The 20,992-nt window shown below is 41.7% G+C and overlaps 1 protein-coding gene across 4 annotated transcripts in view; it reads left to right on the forward strand.

The window, feature by feature from the left end:
* Positions 1–8,531: 8,531 nt before the first annotated feature.
* The window catches only part of cep192 (centrosomal protein 192), an 84,591-nt gene continuing 72,130 nt past the window's right edge, over positions 8,532–20,992 (forward strand). For all 4 annotated transcript variants that reach the window (XM_078398068.1, XM_078398071.1, XM_078398069.1 and 1 more), the window contains exons 1-8: positions 8,532–8,789; positions 10,474–10,662; positions 12,041–12,163; positions 13,302–13,444; positions 15,544–15,599; positions 16,082–16,229; positions 17,063–17,193; positions 18,378–18,455. In XM_078398068.1, the coding sequence (XP_078254194.1) occupies positions 10,499–10,662; positions 12,041–12,163; positions 13,302–13,444; positions 15,544–15,599; positions 16,082–16,229; positions 17,063–17,193; positions 18,378–18,455 (843 nt within the window). In that variant the 5' untranslated portion in view covers positions 8,532–8,789; positions 10,474–10,498. The remainder of the gene's footprint in view (positions 8,790–10,473; positions 10,663–12,040; positions 12,164–13,301; positions 13,445–15,543; positions 15,600–16,081; positions 16,230–17,062; positions 17,194–18,377; positions 18,456–20,992) is intronic.

Below are 20,992 nucleotides of genomic sequence, written 5' to 3' on the forward strand. Positions count from 1 at the left end.
ATTAGGACAACTAAGGTGGGGGAGGGAATGCAAGGGTTACTTGAAATTAGAGAAATCTACGTTCATACTGCTGGGTAGTCAGCTGCCCAAGACAAATATGAGGTGCTGTGCGTTCAATTTGTGTTTATTATGTGAGTCCAACTCATTGTATAGAAACATAGAAAACAGGTGCAGGAGTAGGCCATTCGGCCCTTCGAGCCTGCACCGCCATTCAATATGATCATGGCTGATCATCCAGCTCAGTAGCCTGTACCTGCCTTCTCTCCATACCCCCTGATCCCTTTAGCAAAAAGGGCCACATCTAACTCCCTCTTAAATATAGCCAATGAACTGGCCTCAACTACCTTCTGTGGCAGAGAATTCCACAGACTCACCACTCTCTGTGAAGAAATGTTTTCTCATCTCGGTCCTAAAAGACTTCCCCCTTATCCTTAAGCTGTGACCCCTGGTTCTGGACTCCCCCAACATCGGGAACAATCTTCCCGCATCTAGCCTCCCCAACCCCTTAAGAATTTTATATGTTTCTATAAGATCCCCCCTCAGTCTTCTAAATTCCAGCGAGTACAAGCCCAGTCTATCCAGTCTTTCCTCATATGAAAGTCCCGCCATCCCAGGGATCAATCTGGTGAACCTTCTCTGTACTCCCTCTAAGGCAAGAACGTCTTTCCTCAGGTTAGGAGACCAAAACTGCGCACAATACTCCAGGTGCGGTCTCACCAAGGCCCTGTACAACTGCAGCAGAACCTCCCTGCTCCTAAACTCAAATCCTCTTGCTATGAATGCCAACATACCATTCGCTTTCTTCACTGCCTGCTGCACCTGCATGCTTGCTTTCAATGACTGGTGCACCATGACACCCAGGTCACGTTGCATCTCCCCTTCTCCCAATCGGTCACCATTCAGGTAATACTCTGCTTTCCTGTTCTTTCCGCCAAAGTGGATAACCTCACATTTATCCACATTATATTGCATCTGCCATGCATTTGCCCACTCGCCTAATCTATCCAAGTCACTCTGCAGCCTCCTAGCATCCTCCTCGCAGCTAACACTGCCACCCAGCTTCGTGTCATCCGCAAACTTAGAGATGTTGCATTCAATTCCCTTGTCCAAATCATTAATATACACTGTAAATAACTGGGGTCCCAGCACTGAGCCTTGCGGTACCCCACTAGTCACTGCCTGCCATTCCGAAAAGGACCCGTTTATTCCTACTCTTTGCTTCCTGTCCGCCAACCAATTTTCTATCCACCTCAACACTGAACCCTCAATACCGTGCGCTTTAAGTTTGTACACCAATCTCCTATGTGGGACCTTGTCGAAGGCCATCTGAAAGTCCAGATATAACACATCGACTGGTTCTCCCTTATCCACTCTACTAGTTACATCCTCGAAAAATTCTATAAGATTCGTCAGACATGATTTGCCTTTGGTAAATCCATGCTGTCTTTGTCCGATGATTTCACCACTTTCCAAATGTGATGCTATCACATCTTTAATAACTGACTCTAGCATTTTCCCCACTACCGATGTTAAGCTAACTGGTCTGTAATTCCCCGTTTTCCCTCTCCCTCCCTTTTTAAAAAGTGGGGTAGAGCATCCTGTCCGGCAACATTACAGTCTGGTTTGGGAACAGCTCTGCCCAGGACAGGATGGCCCTGCAGAGAGTAGTGCGTTCGGCAGAACGCACCATGGGAACTACACTCACCCCCCTGCAGGACCTATACATCAGGAGGTGCAGATCCAGAGCAAGCAAGATCATGAGCGACCCCTGCCACCCCAGTAACGGACTGTTCCAGATGCTACGGTCAGGCAAACGCCTCCGCTGTCACGCTGTGAAAACGGAGAGGATGAGACGGAGCTTCTTCCCACAGGCCATCAGGACTGTCAACTTTGATAACCCCAGAGACTAAATTTTTGTCGACACTTTTGTCTATTTTGCTATGTTTAGTAACTTATTAACTTTATTTATATGCTGTAACTGTAATTCTTTTTGTGCACAACCCGCAGGCATTGCCACTTTCATTTCACTGCACATCGAGTATGTGTATGTGACAAATAAATTTGACTTGACTTGACTTGACTACATTAGCTACCCTTCAGTCCTCAGGAACTACTCCAGAATCTAAAGAGTTTTGAAAAATTATCACTAATGCATGTATACATGTATAAATTCTGAAAAATTAATAAAGGAAGATTAATCTTCAACATAAGGTTCTTTATGGGAGTGAAACCAAACAAAATTTAACATGAGTTGTAAGATCAAAATACCCATCAAATTGGAACAAGCTCCAGTGATGATACAACTATCGAGCCAACTGTTTCAATGGAAATTCCATAACATTATCAACACCACCTCTGTCTTGGAATTGTGCAGTACAATAACACGGCTTTTGAACCACTGTGTCGATGCCAGCCATCCAGAACTGATCCCCCCAATACCATTATCAGCACTTAATTGTGTGCAATTCTGGTCGCCGCATTACAGGAAAGATGTGGAGAGGGCACAGAAGATGGCAGAATGCTGGGTTTATAAACCCAAAATAATGGGATTATTCACTCTGGGAGAACTTATAACTTGCATAAAACACAATTAACTTTTATTTTATTGAAGAATAAATGGAACAAATATAGACACAAAAAGCTGGAGTAACTGGCAGCATCTCTGGAGAGAAGGGATGGGTGACGTTTTGGGTCGAGACCCTTCAGATTAGTTAGGGATAAGAGAAACAAGAGATATAAACGATGATGTAGAGAATTAAAGAACAATGAATAGAAACATAGAAAATAGGTGCAGGGGAAGGCCATTCGGCCCTTCGAGCCAGCACCGCCATTCATTGTGATCATGGCTGATCATCCACAATCAGTAACCTGTGCCCAACCTCTCCCCATATTCCTTGATTCCGCTAGCCCCTAGAGCTCTATCTAACTCTCTCTTAAATTCATCCAGTGATTTGGCCTCCACTGCCCTCTGTGGCAGAGAATTCCACAAATTCACAACTCTGGGTGAAAAAGTTCCTTCTCACCTCAGTTTTAAATGGCCTCCCCTTTATTCTGAGACTGTGGCCCCTGGTTCTGGACTCGCCCAACATTGGGAACATTTTTCCTGCATCCAGCTTATCCAGTCCTTTTATAATTTTATATGTCTCTATAAGATCCGCATTCATCCTTCTAAACTCCCGTGAATACAAGCCTAGTCTTTTCAATCTTTCCTCATATGACAGTCCCGCCATCCCAGGGATCAATCTCGTGAACCTACGCTGCACTGCCTCAATTACAAGGATGTCCTTTCTCAAATTAGAAGACCAAAACTGTACATAGTACTCCAGATGCGGTCTTACCAGGGCCCTATACAACTGCAGAAGAACCTCTTTACTCCTATACTGAAATCCTCTCGTTATGAAGGCCAACATGCCATTAGCTTTCTTCACTGCCTGCAGTATCTGCACGCCAACTATCAGTGACTAGTGTACAAGGACACCCAGGTCTCGCTGCACTTTCCCCATACCCAACCTAACACCATTGAGATAATAATCTGCCTCGTTTTTGCCGCCAAAGTGGATAACCTCACATTTATCTATACTATACTGCATCTGCCACGCATCTGCCCACTCACTCTACCTGTCCAGGTCACCCTGCAACCTCCTAACATCCTCTTCGCAGTTCACACTGCCACCCAGCTTTGTGTCATCCCCAAACCTGCTAGTGTTACTTCTAATTCCTTCATCCAAATCATTAATATATATGGTAAACAGTTGCGGCCCCAACACCGAGCCTTGCGGCCCTCCACTCGCCACTGCCTGCCATTCTGAAAAGGACCCGTTTACTCCTACTCTTTGCTTTCTGTCTGCCAACCAATTCTCTATCTATGTCAACACCCTACCCCCAATAGCATGTGCTCTAATTTTGCTCACCAATCTCCCGTGTGGGACCTTATCAAAGGCTTTCTGAAAGTCTAGATACACTGGCTCCCCTTCATCCATTTTACTTGTCACATCCTCAAAAAAATCCAGAAGATTAGTCAAGCATGATTTCCCTTTCATAAATCCATGCTGACTTGGACTTATCCTTTTACTGCTATCCAAATGCACCATTATTACCTCTTTAATAATTGACTCCAGCATCTTCCCCACCACCAACGTCAGGCTAACTGGTCTGTAATTCCCCGTTTTCTCTCTCACTCCTTTCTTGAAAAATGGGATAACATTAGCTATCCTCCAATCCACAGGAACTGATCTTGAATTTATTGAACATTGGATAATGATCACCAATGCCCTGGGGATTTATCAACCTTCAGTCCCATCAGTCTACCCAATACTATTTCTCGCTTAATGCAAATTTCTTTCAGTTCCTATACCCCCCCAAGATCCTCTGTCCTATAGTACATCTGGGAGATTGTTTGTGTCTTCCTTAGTGAAGACAGATCCGAAGTACCTGTTCAACTCTTCTGCCATTTCCTTGTTACCCATAATAATTTCACCCATGTCTGCCTTCAAGGGACCCACATTTGACTTTGCTACTCTTTTTCTCTTAACATATCTAAAGAAGCTTTTACTGTCCTTTATATTCTTGGCCAGCTTCCCCTCATCTTTTCAGCCCGTATTGTTACCTTCTGTTGTCCTGTGAAAGTTTCCCAATCCTCTGGCTTCCCGCTACTCTTTGTTGTGTTATACATCTTTTGTTTTAGTTTTATTCCATCCCTAACTTCCCTTGTCAGCCACAATTGCCTCCTACTCCCCTTAGAATCTTTCTTCCTCTTTGGAATGAAATGATCCTGCGTCTTCCAGATTATGCCCAGAAATTCCTGCCATTGCTGTTCCATCATTCCTGCTAGGATCCCTTTCCAGTCGACCTTGGCCAGCTCCTCTCTCATGCCTTAGTCCCCTTTGTTCAACTGCAACACTGACACTTCCGATTTAACCTTCTCCCTCTCAAATTGCAGATTAAAACTAATCATATTATGATCACTACCTCCATTCATATACAATACTTTAAATTCCTTAGTCATCTCACCTTTCACATCGATTCCTATTACACTTGGCCATATTCTCCTATCCCTTTGTGAGCTTTCTTTCCCGTTAATTCTGGGGTCATTAACTCTCCCTTTACTCTCTTTCCCTTTAACTCCATCCTTGACTATCCCATTTGACACCCCCCCACCCCCTCCCCCCCCATATTTAGTTTAAAACCACCCGTGTAGCAGTGGCGAACCTGCCTGCCAGAATGCTGGTCCCCCACCTGTTAAGGTACAATCCGCCACTTTCGTACAATTCCCCCTTATCCCAAAACAGATTCCAGTGGTCTAAGAATCTAAATCCCTGCCCCCTGCATCAGCTCCTCAGCCACACATTCAGATCCTGTATCTCCCTGTTCCTGCTCTCACCAGCACGAGGAACTGGAAGCAAACCGGAGATAACCACCCTGGAGGTTCTGCTTTCCACATTTTTCCGAGCTCTCTAAAATCACGCTGCAGAATATCCATCCCCTTCGTTCCGACGTTTGTGCCGGAGATGGTCCAAGTAAATTTGAGTGCAGGATGGAAATTGTTGGTGAAATTGATGAAGTCCATGAGTTCTGCATGGGTGCAGGAGGTAGCACCAAAGCAGTTGTCAATGTAACGGAAATAGAGTTCGGGAAAAGACCAATGTACGCCTGGAACAGGGATTGTTCAACGTACCCTACAAAGAGGCAGGCATAGCTGGGGCCCATAGCTACGCCTTGGACTTGGAGGAAGTGGGAGGAGTCAAAGGAGAAGTTGTTAAGGGTGAGGACCAGCTCCACTATGATGAGTAGTGTTAGTTGAGGGAAATTGGATGGTTCTGCGGTTGAGGAAGAAATAGAGGGCTTTAAGGCCTTCCTGGTGGGGGATGGGGGTGTAGAGTGACTGAACGTCCATAGTAAAGATGAGGGAGTGAGGCCTCGGAAAGCGGAAATCATTAAAGAGACGAAGGGCATGTGAGGTATCTTGGACATAGGTCGGTCGGGAGAGATTGGACCGGGAGGATAGGATGGAGTCGAGGTACGTGGAAATCATTTCCGTGGGACAGTACCAGGCAGAAACAATGGGTCTCCCAGGGCAGTTGTGTTTATGGATTTTGGAAGTTACTTTGTAGTTCCTGAGTTACCTTGGCGCCCTATATGTGGCGACTCTTTTACTTGTGTGGTAATAAAGTATCCCCCTCCCATTCACATACTTCTTCCCACACTGACCTTTCTGTCCTGGGTCTCCTCCACTGTCAGAGTGAGGCCCAACACAAATTGGAGGGGATCAATTGAAACATAATGAAAAGCCTGGATAGAATGAATGTGATGTTTCCACTAGTGGGAGAGTCAAGGACCAATGGGCAGAGTTTAATAATTAAAAATAACGTAGTTGTAGAAAGGAAGAATTGAGGAAGAAAGCACCTCGCATTTCACTTGTACATCTTACAACCCAGCAGTATGATTGTTGATTTTTCTAACTTCAAGTAACCCTTGCTCTCCCCCTCTCCAGCCCTCCCCCACCCTATTTCTCCGACTAGTTTCACTGTCGTCTTGATTACGTTTACTGATTATTATCTGAATGGTGTCAAGTTAGGAGGAGGGGGAGTTCAACGAGATCTGGGTGTCCTAGTGCATCAGTCAATGAAAGGAAGCATGCAGGTTCAGCAGGCAGTGAAGAAAGCCAATGGAATGTTGGCCTTCGTAACAAGAGGAGTTGAGTATAGGAGCAAAGAGGTCCTTCTACAGTTGTACCGGGCCCTGGTGAGACCGCACCTGGAGTACTGTGTGCAGTTTTGGTCTCCAAATTTGAGGAAGGATATTCTTGCTATGGAGGGCGTGCAGCGTAGGTTCACTAGATTAATTCCCGGAATGGCGGGACTGTCGTATGTTGAAAGGCTGGAGCGATTGGACTTGTATACACTGAAATTTAGAAGGATGAGGGGGGATCTTATTGAAACATATAAGATAATTAGGGGATTGGACACATTAGAGGCAGATAACATGTTCCCAATGTTGGGGGAGTCCAGAACAAGGGGCCACAGTTTGAGAATAAGGGGTAGGCCATTTAGAACGGAGATGAGGAAGAACTTTTTCAGTCAGAGGGTGGTGAAGGTGTGGAATTCTCTGCCTCAGAAGGCAGTGGAGGCCAGTTCGTTGGATGCTTTCAAGAGAGAGCTGGATAGAGCTCTTAAGGATAGCGGAGTGAGGGGGTATGGGGAGAAGGCAGGAACGGGGTACTGATTGATAGTGATCAGCCATGATCGCATTGAATGGCGGTGCTGGCTCGAAGGGCTGAATGGCCTACTCCTGCACCTATTGTCTATTGTCTATTGTCTATTGATTGTATGCCTCGTTGTCACCTTCCCTTCAGCTAACAATGAACCTTTCTACATTTCCTTGATCACCATCTGGCAACACCTGTCCATAAACCTCCTCCCTCGACTCTGTCCAGGGATCCCGACAGTCCTTTCAGGTTAGGCAGAGGTTCACTTGCACCTCCTGCAACCTCATCTACTCTATCCGTTGTTCAAGATGTGGACTCTTACACATCGGCGAGACCAAACGTAGATTGGGCGATCGTTTCGCGGAACACCTTTGCTCAGTCTGCCTGGACCTACCTGATCTCCCGGTTGCGAAACACTTTAATTCTCCTTCCCATTCCTACAGACCTTTCTGTCCTAGACCTCCTCCATTGTCAGAGTGAGCCTAAACGCAAATTGGAGGAACAGACTCAGGTTCGATCCTGACTACGGGTGCTGCACTGTAAGGAGTTTGTACATTCTCCCCGTGACCTGCGTGGGGGTTTTCTCCGAGATCTTCGGTTTCCTCCCACACTCCAAAGACGTACAGGTATGTAGGTTAATTGGCTGGGTAAATGTAAAAAAAAATAATTGTCCCTAGTGGGTGTAGGATAGTGTTAATGTACGGGGATCGCTGGGCGGCAAGGACTTGGTGGGCCGAAAAGGCCTGTTTCCGGCTGTATATATATGATATGAACAGCATCTAATATTTCACTTGGACAGAATACAGCCCCAGTGAATATTGATTTCTCTCACTTCAGGCAGCCCCGGCATTCCCCCTCTCTCTCTCTCTCTCTATCCCTCCCCCACCCAAGTCTCACTAGCTTCTCGTTTAACCCAACAAACAGCTAACAATGCTCTGTTTCCTTTATCATCGTTACATTTTTGCACATCTTTCATTCATTGTTCTTTATCTCTCTGTCCAAATCTCTCGTTTCCCTTATCCCTAACCAGTCTGAAGAGGGGTCTGGAGCCGAAACGTCCCCCATTCCTCCTCTCCAGAGACGCTGCCCGTCGCAGCATGTTGTGTCCGTCAGCTGTTTAATTCGGGCAGCGCCTCCGCAACGAGTTTTGGCGGTTTGCTGGCGCTCGCGCTCGCGCCCTGGCCCCAGCGCGCGTGCACGTGTCCGCCATCGCGGACGAGCGGGAACTCGAGGACGAGGACGAGGACGTGCTCGCTCTCGCTCTCGGCGCGAGCGCGCGCCCCACCACCACTACCGCCGGAGAAGCCCTGGGACGCGGTGACGTCACGCCACGCCAACTGACAGCCCGCGCTTCAGGCGACCGTTTTCTTTCGAGAGGAACAATGATGCGCATGCGCATACGCGTGTCGGAAGCACCCCTTCAATCTTTGTGGTGCGCGCCCGCCCACCCACCCGCTGCAGTTGATTCCCCCGCAAGCAACAACTCCCTCAGCGCCGGGCCTCGGCCTACACCGACTCCGCCAGGACTCGCCCGTCGTGCGGGCGCTCCGCTTAAATTCCCACCACCCGCCGTTACTGATCACATGTACGTAGTTGCAATCCGTAACCTGTCCAGACTTTGTTTCATCGCGGGAAGTGTGCGTTTATTCCCCGCAAGCAGCTGCTGAAAAGTTTTTCGGTGTGTCGCATAAAAAGGAAAAGTTTAGATGCTGAAGCGCAATCCTCTTTATAATTAGTGCAGCGAGTGGTTGCAATGAAGAAGGCAGTGTGAAGGATTGGTGGAAGGCGATTCATTAATAGCATTTAACATGGAACTGGATAAATATTTGAATCAGAAACCTGCAAAGATGTGAGGAGGGAATAGATGAGGGATTAAAACGGCCAGGTCCTCTTGCACGGTGTTATTGTGCGAATGTTTTTATTATTAATGTTATAGCAGAAAGGGGGTTTGAGGTATTTGTATACAACGAATGTTTGATTACAAACACTCGACAACAGAACACGAAGACTCGAAGCACCACCTCTTGCACTTGTTTTCTCATTGTGTATTTCTGCATTAATGTTTTACTTTCTGCACATTCTTTCTCTTTTCGCTCTCTAGATTTTTGAATATTTTTTAATGTGTTGTCTGTGCCTGTGATGTTGCTGCAAACAAGATTTTCATTGTACCTCACTATACTTGTACATATGACAAACAGCTCAGTTTGACGTTTCTTGCAAGCAAAACACAGTGTTGGAGTGTTAAGAGTGTTTTATTGTCAAATGTACTGAAAGGGAACAATGAAATTACTTGCAGAAACAAAGCAGGTTTGTAAACATGGCATTCAAAAGATAATATAATAAATATAATAAATAAACATTTTAAAAGACTCAGCGAGTCTGGCAGCATCTGTGGACGTAATGGGTCTCGCATGAAATTCTATGTTTCAGGTTAGACCCTTCAGACTGATTCACTTGATATTTGTTTCAATGTCTGTACTGACCAATTTCCCTCCGGGGATGAATGAAGTTTTATTGTATCATATTGCTTTTCAAAATAATTACAACTTGTTTAGCTGTGTGAAGTTCTGACTATATCATTGTGTGTTTTTATTATGAGGATTTGAAATGTTTAAAAACTATTTCAAAAGTTTTAGAATAAAGGTTAATATTATTGACAAAACCATAGCAATTTGTTTTGAACATATTGACCCCAGTGTTCCTGAACTTGTTTTCCTCAATTTTGTAAGACTGAATTTTTATTCTGTACCCAAGACTTTTTGGTAGTAATTTATGAATTTTATGAGGGCAAATTTCTATTACCTAAACTGATGTAATGTGGGAGTCTCCTGTATCTAGGTGTTTAGTGTGGCTGTTTCTGGAGTAACATATACAGATTTGGTCTCCATATCCAAAAAAGCATAGATTTGGCAGAGAGAATGTGCAGCAAAGATTTGTTTTGTTTTTATTTTAGTTTTGAAGAACAGCCATTAACCTGAAAAGTTATGTTTCTTACTCCGAAGATACTACCTAACCTGCTGAATAGAATTATTTTTAACTGAAATTTGTTTTGTTTTGTAATCTTTTTTAGAAATTGGCATTGTGAAGATTACCAAAGAGAACGGGAGCTTCGGTGTGTTATTTTGAAATGTTGTTTATTTATTATTACATTGTTATTTCTGACTTGGTCAGAAGTGCTACATCTGAACTGAAGTGACACATATAATCGAAACTTGAGGATACATTGTTTTGCATGTATTTAGCATGTTTATTTCTACTTTTGCTTTCAGGTGACAATCAAATGCCCCAAACAAAATGGAAAGTGTCAGGAATCTGGAAGATGAGACGTTTCCAAGTTTTCTGTTGCAGTCTGTCAGGAGCAATAGCAGTGATATGCTGGAAAATGTCACCGTTACTTCAAATTTTGGACTTCCTGTGGCTGCATCAACAGTTGCTAAAAAATCTGATATGGGTAGTAGGTGAGGTTTTTGTTTAAATATACATGTTTATATGGGAACAGAAAAAGCATTTAGACCATTGAGTTTGTCCTGATCTCCAATGATTCCATATGAAGTTTCCTTTTCCCCCATATCTAGAGTCAGAGTTGTGCAGCACTGAAAGAGGTGCTTTGACCCACCATGTCTCTTCTGATCTCTATCCTCTTTTTACACTAATCCCAATTGATCTTCATCCTTCTCTGCTTTGCCTATTTAAATATCTGGTATGAAAGTTTCCAATTATAGTGATTATATCTGACTCTACCACCACTTTGGCAGTAAGTTTTAGAGAGCATCCAATTGTTTCGGGGTGAGGAAAATGTCCCCCTCAAATCCCCTGTAAAACTCCTTTCTCTCACCTTAAACTTGTGGTCTTTTTTTTGATGCCCTTACTATGTGAAAAAGATTTATCCTACCCCATCTGCCTCTCTTGCAAGTCATACAGTATAGAAACAGGCTCTTTGATCCACCGTGTCAATGCTGACCAAACTCTACTCATCCCACTAGCCTGCTTTAATTCCACATGCCTCTTTGACTTGCACATTCAAGTGTGTGTATAACCTCTGAAATGTTATTGTTCCTGCTTCTACCATCTCCTCATGCAAATCATTCCAGGTAACAGCTATGTATCTTTTTTTAAATCTCCCTCCATACCTTAAAATTGTGCCCTGTAGTTTTAGACATCTGCCTGTGCTGTGCCACTGGACCCTGTGCAAAGTCCCAATGGCAGTACATGAACTTAGTGAGGAATCTGACTGCAAACGTTGCTCCAGTTTTGCTCTGTCATGAGGTCAGCAATTCCACATTTTTTGATTGGAGCGTTTAAGCTAAGGCATATTTAAGAAGCCTTGGTGGTGGAAGAAGAACAAGTTCAACAGATGGCAAAGCTGGGAATGCATTTGCGGACTGTCAGTTTTTGCAGCTGTTTATTTTTGGTGGGGCATCTTCAGGGCCCAACCATGTAACCTGATTGTAACTGGCATGCTCACCTGCCTTACAAAACTGCAGAACTGCCCACAGATGCTATTGTCCAGGAATCTTTTCACATATGAATTATTGGGTATTTTTAAAGTGGGGATTGACAGGTTCTTGTTTAGTAAAGATGTCAAAGGTTATGGGGAGAAGGCTGAGGAATGGGGTTGAGAGAGAAAGATAGATCATCCATGATGAATGGTGAACTAGACTTATTGGGTTGAATGGCCTAATTCTGTTCCTATGACATATGGACACATCAGTTAAGTCTACAAACTTTGGGAGACAAGTTCAGACAGTATCAGGCCATTGAAATAACAGCATTATTGTTTCTCAGCCAACATAGATGATTATGCAATTTACATGTGAATTTGTATTTTTCCTGCAGAATTCCAGATACACAAGCTTCATACTTGGAAGAAGGAAGGCTTTCTGTCATGGAAGCACATCAACGTCGTGTTTCAAATTCTGAAACCTGTAAAAGATTTGTCCTTAGTTTCAAAGATGATTTGTAAGTATCTAGTTAATACTAGGCTTCATATGTGCTTTTTCAGATAGAGCTGACAAGCCTTACCATTTGCATTGAGAACATAAATGCCAACCTATTAAGCCAAGAAAAGCTGTCTCATTGAAAATGATAAATGCAAGCTTATGACTTAACATTGACAATCATTTTCTACATTAAATTTGCATATTCAACTTTCTGCACATTTCGTTAATCTGTCTGCCAGGTGTGGTCTGGTATCCTTCTCGCTGTAATTATAATTGAAAGTTTTGCGTTATCTACGAACTTGTATTATGTTTTCTCGCAACCAAGTTCAGCGCAATGTGGACAATATAAACACAGCAACCCTTAGGTCACATCACTCTATGCTCCCCTCTTATCTCATGTGTTTACTGTGTTTTAGCTCTCTGTTTTCTGCTCTCAGACATGTATTCACATTGTTTTTCTCCACTCAATCAGCTTATTTTATTCCAAGATATAGAAAGTCCTGATTTAAAAAAATATATATATATACAGAGGTATTTCTAAATGTATTTGAAGATGCTGTGGTGCATCTGAACAAAAGATGCAAGCATATTCTTGAAAAAAAGTCTACCAAAATTGAATGACTGTCTATGAAACAGGAAACTTCAAAATAAAACACCCTGTTTGTTTGCTTAATTTAAATGTCCATTTGGCCAGAGTCAATTCATGGGTGTCCATTGATTGTCTCAACTGTCAGTCAAATGTAGAAGCAATTATCCTGTATATTACAGTTACCAAAACAAAAGACTTCATTAAAGTTGATGGAATGCTTTGGAGTAATTGGGTAATCTCAAATGCGAAATTAAGTGTAATTACAAACCTGATGCATTTTGCTGTAGGATGTGGTGTATTTTGGAAATATCCAGTAGGTTGTGTATTCTGAGTTGATTAAAAATTATTGATATTTATCATTTTGAGTGTTGAGTTGCTGCATTTGACAATATTGAGGCAAGGATTAGATTTTGGACAAACCTTTTAATTTTTTTATTGTAATAAGGATAAATCGTTATTAAATTGATGGTGGCTTATATCCTCATATTGCCATATAAATGAAGCGCTTGTTTAAAATATTGTCATGTCATTGCCTTTTCTGTAATTTCATTTATTTGTTTCTTGGTAGAGAACCCTTTGATGATTTAATTGGTGCCCGCATAGATGAACTTGATTCTTCTGCATCAGAAGGAAATGCACAACATGGGTTATCAAGGCAATTCTGCCACGGTCATGGTGCCAAATCCAGGATATCTTTTGAACGTCTTGATGGTATGTTGAGGTCGCTGTAAATATATGCTCTTTAAACTTGACTTGTTTTATTCCCCGAGTATAATAAGTAAACTTGACAACAAATTCATTCATCTAAGTTAATGAATTTGAAATTGCCATGGTAACCAAAATTAAATTTGAATTATATGGGAAAATATAACTAAAACAAATTATTTAAATACATACTTGCAAATGGACATTAAGTTAAAAAAAATATTTTATTTTAATTGGGTTTATGCTGTTGGGAGAATATATCGGACTTAAGTAGTATAAGAAGATAATTACAGATGCTGGTACAAATCGAAGGTATTTATTCACAAAATGCTGGAGTAACTCAGCAGGTCAGGCAGCATCTCAGGAGAGAAGGAATGGGTGACGTTTCGGGTCGAGACCCTTCTTCAGACTGAAGAAGGGTCTCGACCCGCAACGTCACCAATTCCTTCTCTCCTGAGACGCTGCCTGACCTGCTGAGTTACTCCAGCATTTTGGGACTTAAGTAGACTGACTTGCACAAACAACGGACACTAACTTGGTGAACCAAATCGCACCATGTGTGTAGAAACAATCCCTCAAATCAAGTAAACTGATTCGACTGGTACAATATTGTGTGCAAAGTAACCTGCTGCAGAATATTTTTTGTTTTGGTGGGCTTAATAATTTGATGTAATGACAGCTCCTCCTGAGAATACCGTACCCGGTAGGTCAAGTCAAGTTTATTTGTCACATGCATATACAAGATGTGCAGTGAAATGAAAGTGGCAACGCCTGCGGATTGTGCTGAACTACAAAACAGAATAGAAAAAAAGAAATTTAACACAAAAATTCAATTAATACAGTAAATTAAATTAGTCCCTGGTGATATGAGAGTTAACAGTCCTGATGGCCTGTGGGAAGAAACTCCATTTGTTATCTCTAAAAACTCTTAAACTGTGGTAATTTGTTTAATCTGCAGCAGCAATGATGAAATACCAGAAATTGAAAACTGTATCTTGGTATGCATTTAAATGTCAGTCTTTAATTAAAGTCTTAACTTAAATCCATTTAATGCCAGACTCATTAGTGTTCTTTATGCTGCCAACATCTAAAGGCAGTCTAAGGTCCAGCTTGAAATTTTATAATCCACCAACATCTGGTGCACTTAGTATAGAGTTACTGAGCACAACACAGTGTTGGTGATTAGCCGGCATTTGTGGAGGGAATGGATAGACAACCTTTTGTGGTTCTGTGAGACCCCCTCTTGCTACTCACCCATCTATGATTCCTGTTTTTCGACCATGTTCTGACCCAGATTTGCTATTTTTCCAGCTTTCTCTCCCCCCCCCCCCCCCACCACAATGAATATGAAGAAGGGTCCCAATCCAAAATGCCATCCATTTCCTCCAGCACATTGTTTTGCTCAAGATTCCTGCATCTGCAGTTCCTCGTGTCTGTGTTTTACTCCTGAGTGATTGAATAGTTTCAAAATTAAAAGCCATTACGGTACCACACGGCAGTAGCTACAAGAGTGGACAAATAATCCAAAGGTAGGCACAAAAAGCTGGAGTAACTCGGCAGCATCTCTGGATGCTGAAGAAGGGTCTCAACCTGAAACGTCACCCATTTCTTCTCTCCTGAGTGCTGCCTGTCCTGCTGAGTTACTCCAGCTTTTTGTGTCTATCATCAGTGTAAACCAGCATCTGCAGTTCCTTCTTGCACAAATAATCCAAAAGCGTTCACTGACCTAGAAAATGAGCCCACCCATCATGGTTTGGAAGTTTTTTAATTTGGTTCTAATTTGGTAATAAAAGTAATATCGATATGAAGAAAATTGGTACACGAATGATGTTGTCCCGTGTGATTTCAGACTTCCCCAATATGGCTGTCTCAGTGATTCACCAAACCACTAAGTGCATTAAATCGCCTCAGTGTTTATAGCATCGTGGAGCACCTTCACCATTCGAACTGCTGCACTTAAAGAAGGTTGTCAATTCCCACCTTCCTTAAAAATAGCCAATAACCTCTGGACTTATCACACTGCAACTTCATTCTGAGAGTAACTTGACATATTTGAAAATTGGATAAGATGTTGATGATTAACATGAACTGCTTGCCTTTTGCAGAGATTTCTTCTGGGTCAAATACTTTGACTGATCAGACCAGCAAAAAGAAAAATGAGGTAATTGCAGAAAATATCTTAATTTTTCAGGAAATGTAGCATTGTCTACTTTAAAACCAAGTCCTAGTAATTTAAAATAAATTGATATATTTAGCAAATCAGGCAGCATCTGTGGAGAGAGAGCGAGAGAGAGCGAGAGAGAGGAGTAGAATTTATGTTTCATGATAATGTCCTTGCATCCACTGAGTACCGTTTGAAAGAAGAGCTTTTCAGTTACAGGGCAAAGTGAGGGATGGGGATAACTAAGGGAATGTTTGTGCTGGGGTAGAGGTCCAGCGAGGCTGAATAACAAATCCCTGAGTTCACTAAAAAATGTATTGTGTAAAAATGAAAGTGAAACAAAACCAAATTGTGGTATTAATAGATGTAACATCCAGTAGTCTGAAATATCTGCTGTTCTAGCAACACAAAACTAGGGTACCAGATTATCAGAAGTTTTACTCTAAATCTGTATACCTAATAGTCTGTTCTACACCCACCAGGTTGCTACCATGAGGGAATCTGTGTGCTGTCCTGCCTTAAGACGAACAGAAGTGGCACTTGGCACAGAGCGACACAGTGGCAGCCTAGCTAGTTTGTTGGAAGATGAAAAGCTCTTATCACTGGCAAGTTTAGAAGAACAGTCTACAGGTATATTGCACAAACAAGTCACCTTGCTTCCCCTTTTTGTAACTACTGTAATTAAGCAGTAAAAACATGAAATGTAATATACATAAATCACTTTAAAACCAAGATGATTGTGGATTTACAACAAAAGATCAATGTGGCATGGCTTCATTGCAGCACTGAATTTAATTTTTTTTTTTAATTTAAAGATTAATGTGGATTAGTGTCATAGTTCAGTTTAAAAAATCCCCATTTTTATACATGGTCACAGAAGAGATTGTGGTTGTGGTTGCAAAGAAAATTTGTGTGGTTGTGCCTTCATTGCAGCACTGACTTTTAATTGCTTACTGAGTGTCATAATTCAGTTAAAAAAATGCCTATTTTTATATGTAGTGTTTAGAATATTTTAGAAAGAGCTTTCAAATTACTGCAAAATTCTAATTAGCCTGCTTTGACATTGGCGATGCACTGATAGATTTTGTGGATTATTGGCTATTACACTCTTAATACCCCAACACACTTCTAGTTCACATTGTTATTAAATGTTGCTCAATGGAATAATTTTCCAATGGGTTTAAAGAGAACATGGGGAAATCAAGCTAGGTGAGTCAAATACCACACCATCAAATTATCAAATATTTGATCATCATAGTTGTACTGTATGTCCACGCCCTATTTCCCTTGCATTTTCTTCGCTGTTAGTGCAAATATTTTGCCACTTGTATTTTTAACACATTTCTGACAGTCCATTCTTTATCATAACTCAAAATATAAAAATGTTCTCGCCTCGCAGTTTGTCATCTACAAGTATATATCGTCTTTGGCTGCGCATGTTTTCACTGTATTTAATCCAACAGACGATGAGTTTGATGCAGATGTCTTTCGGGATGATAGACTGGAAGCATATTTCAAAAAGTTGGTACCATTAGGAATGCAGAGGGGTCACATTGAAGGACAAGAACTTCCTGAAGTCCACTCTACAGTTCAGGTAATCTGCAGCCAGGTGTCACCAGAAAAAAACTCTGTAATTATGCCGCACATCAATGCCCAATTTTTAAAGTGTAAAATAAAATTTAATTTGCTTTCATTATACTCTGGGTCAAGATATTAGCTGGTCTTGTGGTAATGCAAATCATCAAGAGCATTTACCTCAACAGTTTTTTTTTAACTAAAATCCCTCTGGCTTAAAGTTTGAGTGGTAATGGTCCAATATTTCTCCAGGTTACATTTATGCAGCAGTTCCCACAGGTTTAGTGTGTTGATCTTTCCAATGAGAAACTGAGCCACACATTTTCCAAAATCCCAATTGTGTATACATTATCTTAAATAAACGTTTCGCTGACGTTAACATTTTCACCAATTCTTGTTCTAATTTACTGAATTTTAAATGGCTAAACAGACTTGAGGATTCATTTAGTTATGTCACATTAAAATTTCACATCCACACCCTACATACTAGAGGCAATTTATAGAGGTCAATTAACCTACAAGTCTGTACGTCTTTGGGATGTGGGAGCATCTGGAGAAAATTCTGCGGCCACAGGGAGAATATGCAAACTCCACACAGACAGCAGCTGAGGTCAGGATTGAAGCTGGGTCTCTGGCGCTGTGAGATAGCGACTCTACAAACTGCTTCACTATGCCACCTATGTGCTCATATATTTTCCATCAATAATCCTTGGTAAATGTGGCAAACTCAGGAAGCCCAGAAAATAAATCAAAATAATTCAAATCTAACCTTGAACAGGAGCAAGACAAATCTTTCTGACTGAAGAAGGTAATGAATACACCACCCATCCTTTGGTTCAACCTTTGAATACCACATAATTTGTGTATATGTAGCATATTATGGAAATTGTCACCCTATTTTTCATCAATATATCAGTAGACAAATAATTGTTGCCTCAAGTTCTGTTAAATGACCTGTCATTTTAATTTTTCAAGCTCTGTCAAATGAGCCTTGTCATTTTTATTTTTCAAACACTGCAGACCTTTTTTACTGTGACACACTGCATTGAAAAGTGTGGAATGTAGCGTTTCTTTTGCTATTTGTTTAGTACAGCCCTGTACAACAAACAGATGTCTCTGAGAACATGTGCAATGGCATACTGCATGAAAGAGTGAAGATTTTGGACCAGGAATTCTATATTCAATCCATCTTTTCTGTTTTAGGAGATCAATGAACATGAATTGGATTCCTATTTGGGGAAATTAGACAAAGCTCCTTTGCAGCCATTGGATTGTGATGAGGTAGGGAATGCAGCTATTCAATGGAGGTTTAACTCTTTGTGATTTTTTTAAATGCAAAATTTTTCTGGGAAGAATAAATAAATCTCTCCTCACAGGTAAAATTAATGAAAGGCATGCAGTCCAAAATAGCTTTTTTTCTCTCTCCCAAATGCTATCATAGGTAGAATCATTCCACAAATGAAAATATTTTGAATAACATTTTCACGTCATGGTCATATTATTTTCAATTGCATAATTGAATTGAGTGGTTATGTCTGCAATGTCTGAAGAACCGTAAGATTGTTGCCAATGCCACTGAGCTAGTAGGTGTGCAGTTCAATGCGAATCAAATGGAAATGCATAGCGAGTCCTCCTGATGCCGATTATCTGCTTGAACCCAGCCTGGTGGGTTAAAATGAGACAAGACTAAAAAAGCAGCACCATTGGGAACTTGTTAATAATATTGCAATTAATATTACAAATAATTAAAATACTGCAAATAATTTAACGTTAAAATATTTTAAAGCTAAAATAGTGTCTGAGGATAACCTCAGGGATTCCCTTGGGATTGAGACAGTGAGACCAAAGTAGGATCCATAACTATGTGAAGAAGATAATGTAGGCAATGCTACTGTCTACGATCTACTGCTGCTGATTTAATGCTTAAATATTGCACAGATTTTAAATTTCAATTTATATGTAATTCACTCTAACTCTGATTCTGCATACGTCTTGGCCAGTAATGAAATAAAGGAGGAAGAGGCCCCAATCTGTGCAGGTGGACAAGGCAGAGGGCAGACGGGTCCGTGTGGAAATACGAAGGGGAGTTGAAATGACATGAACTGAAAGCTTACGATGACTATTGCAGACAGAGTGCAGGACTTTTCCAAAATAGTCGCCAGGCTTGGTCTTGCAGATGTAGAGAAGACCACATTATGATGCTATTATGGAATGCAGTTAGATAACGCTTCATTTGTGGAGAACAGTGGACATTTTCTATTTTTCCCTGCAAAGAATCATTGATCCTATTTAAAAATCTTTTTGGGGGATCTTTACATCACTGGGAAGGTCTGCTTATTGGGCATTTTCCTTAAATTCCCATTGAATGTTTGTGTGAACTGCTGCAGTCATGATGGGAAGATATTCCCAGTAGTTTTGAGAAGGGATTACCAAGATTTAGACTGTGGAGATGAAATTACTTGAATGGGATCATGGAGATGGTGGTGCTCAAATATGTCTGAAGACTTGTCCTTGTGGAGTTCAAAGATAGTGAGAGCTGCCTCGGCGAGTGACTGCAGTGCTTTTTACCTTGGTCTCAGTTGCATAGTCCATCTCTGGCCCTTCCCTTTCTGGGTGTCTCTGTCTCGATGGTGTGGTGGGGAGAGGTGGGGGTAATTACTGATTGACAGCCCACATGTTTCCTCTTCCCACCCGGCTGCTTTTCTTCTCTGATTATAAGAATTCCCACACAGGTGCTCCTGAAATGTTTTCCTCTTACTTCAATCATAATATCATTGATGAAGAGTTCATGGCTGCAGAATTTGGCAGGTCAACTATTTGGTTATCCATCTCTCATGTTAACTCTGCTTTCACCTCTCAACAGACTTTGCCTGACATGTGAGGCTTTTCCAGTATTTGCCAAATGGTTTTAAGTTCAAAAAGAATTTTGCTCTGAGTTTCGCAGATTTAGCCTCACTCGATGTCTCTTAACTCTTAAGTGCACTTGTTTGTCTTTAACCAGTTGGCTCTCAAAATCATTGGAATCATCTGGATAGCTCTATCTCCCCCCCCCCCCCCCTCCCCGGATCTAAACCCTACTTTCTCTGCAACTTAAAATAACTTACTCAATTTCTAAATTCTGAGAATCTTCTGCCTGAATCATTCTCTTTCCCCAAATCATAGAAAACATAGAAAATAGGTGCAGGAGGAGGCCATTTGGTCCTTCGAGTCAGCACCGCCATTCATTATGATCATGGCTGATCATCCACAATCAGTAACCTTTGCCCAACTTCTCCCCATATCCCCTGATTCCACTAGCCCCTAGAGCTCTAACTAACTCTCTTTTAAATTAATCCAGTGAATTTGCCTCCACTTTCTTCTGTGGCAAATTCACAACTCTCTGGGTGAAAACGTTTCTTCTCACCTCAGTTTTAAATGGCCTCCCCTTTATTCTTAGACTGTGGCCCATGGTTCTGGACTCCCCCAACATTGGGAACATTTTTCCTGCATCTAGCTTGTCCAGTCCTTTTATAATTTTATACGTCTCTATAAGATCCTCTCTCATCCTTCTAAACTCCAATGAATACAATCTTTCCAATCTTTCCTCATATGACAGTCCTGCCATCCCAGGGATTAACCTCTTGAACCTACGCTGCACTGCCTCAATAGCAAGGACATCCTTCCTCAAATTAGGAGACCAAAACTGCACACAATACTCAAGATGTGGTCTCACCAGGTCCCTATACAACTGCAGAAGGACCTCTTTGCTCCTATACTCAAATCCTCTCGTTATGAAGGCCAACGTGCCATTAGCTTTCATCACTGCCTGCTGTACCTGC

The sequence above is a fragment of the Rhinoraja longicauda genome, chromosome 4, assembly GCF_053455715.1.
Source record: "Rhinoraja longicauda isolate Sanriku21f chromosome 4, sRhiLon1.1, whole genome shotgun sequence".
In the NCBI taxonomy this organism is placed as follows: Eukaryota; Metazoa; Chordata; class Chondrichthyes; order Rajiformes; family Arhynchobatidae; genus Rhinoraja; species Rhinoraja longicauda.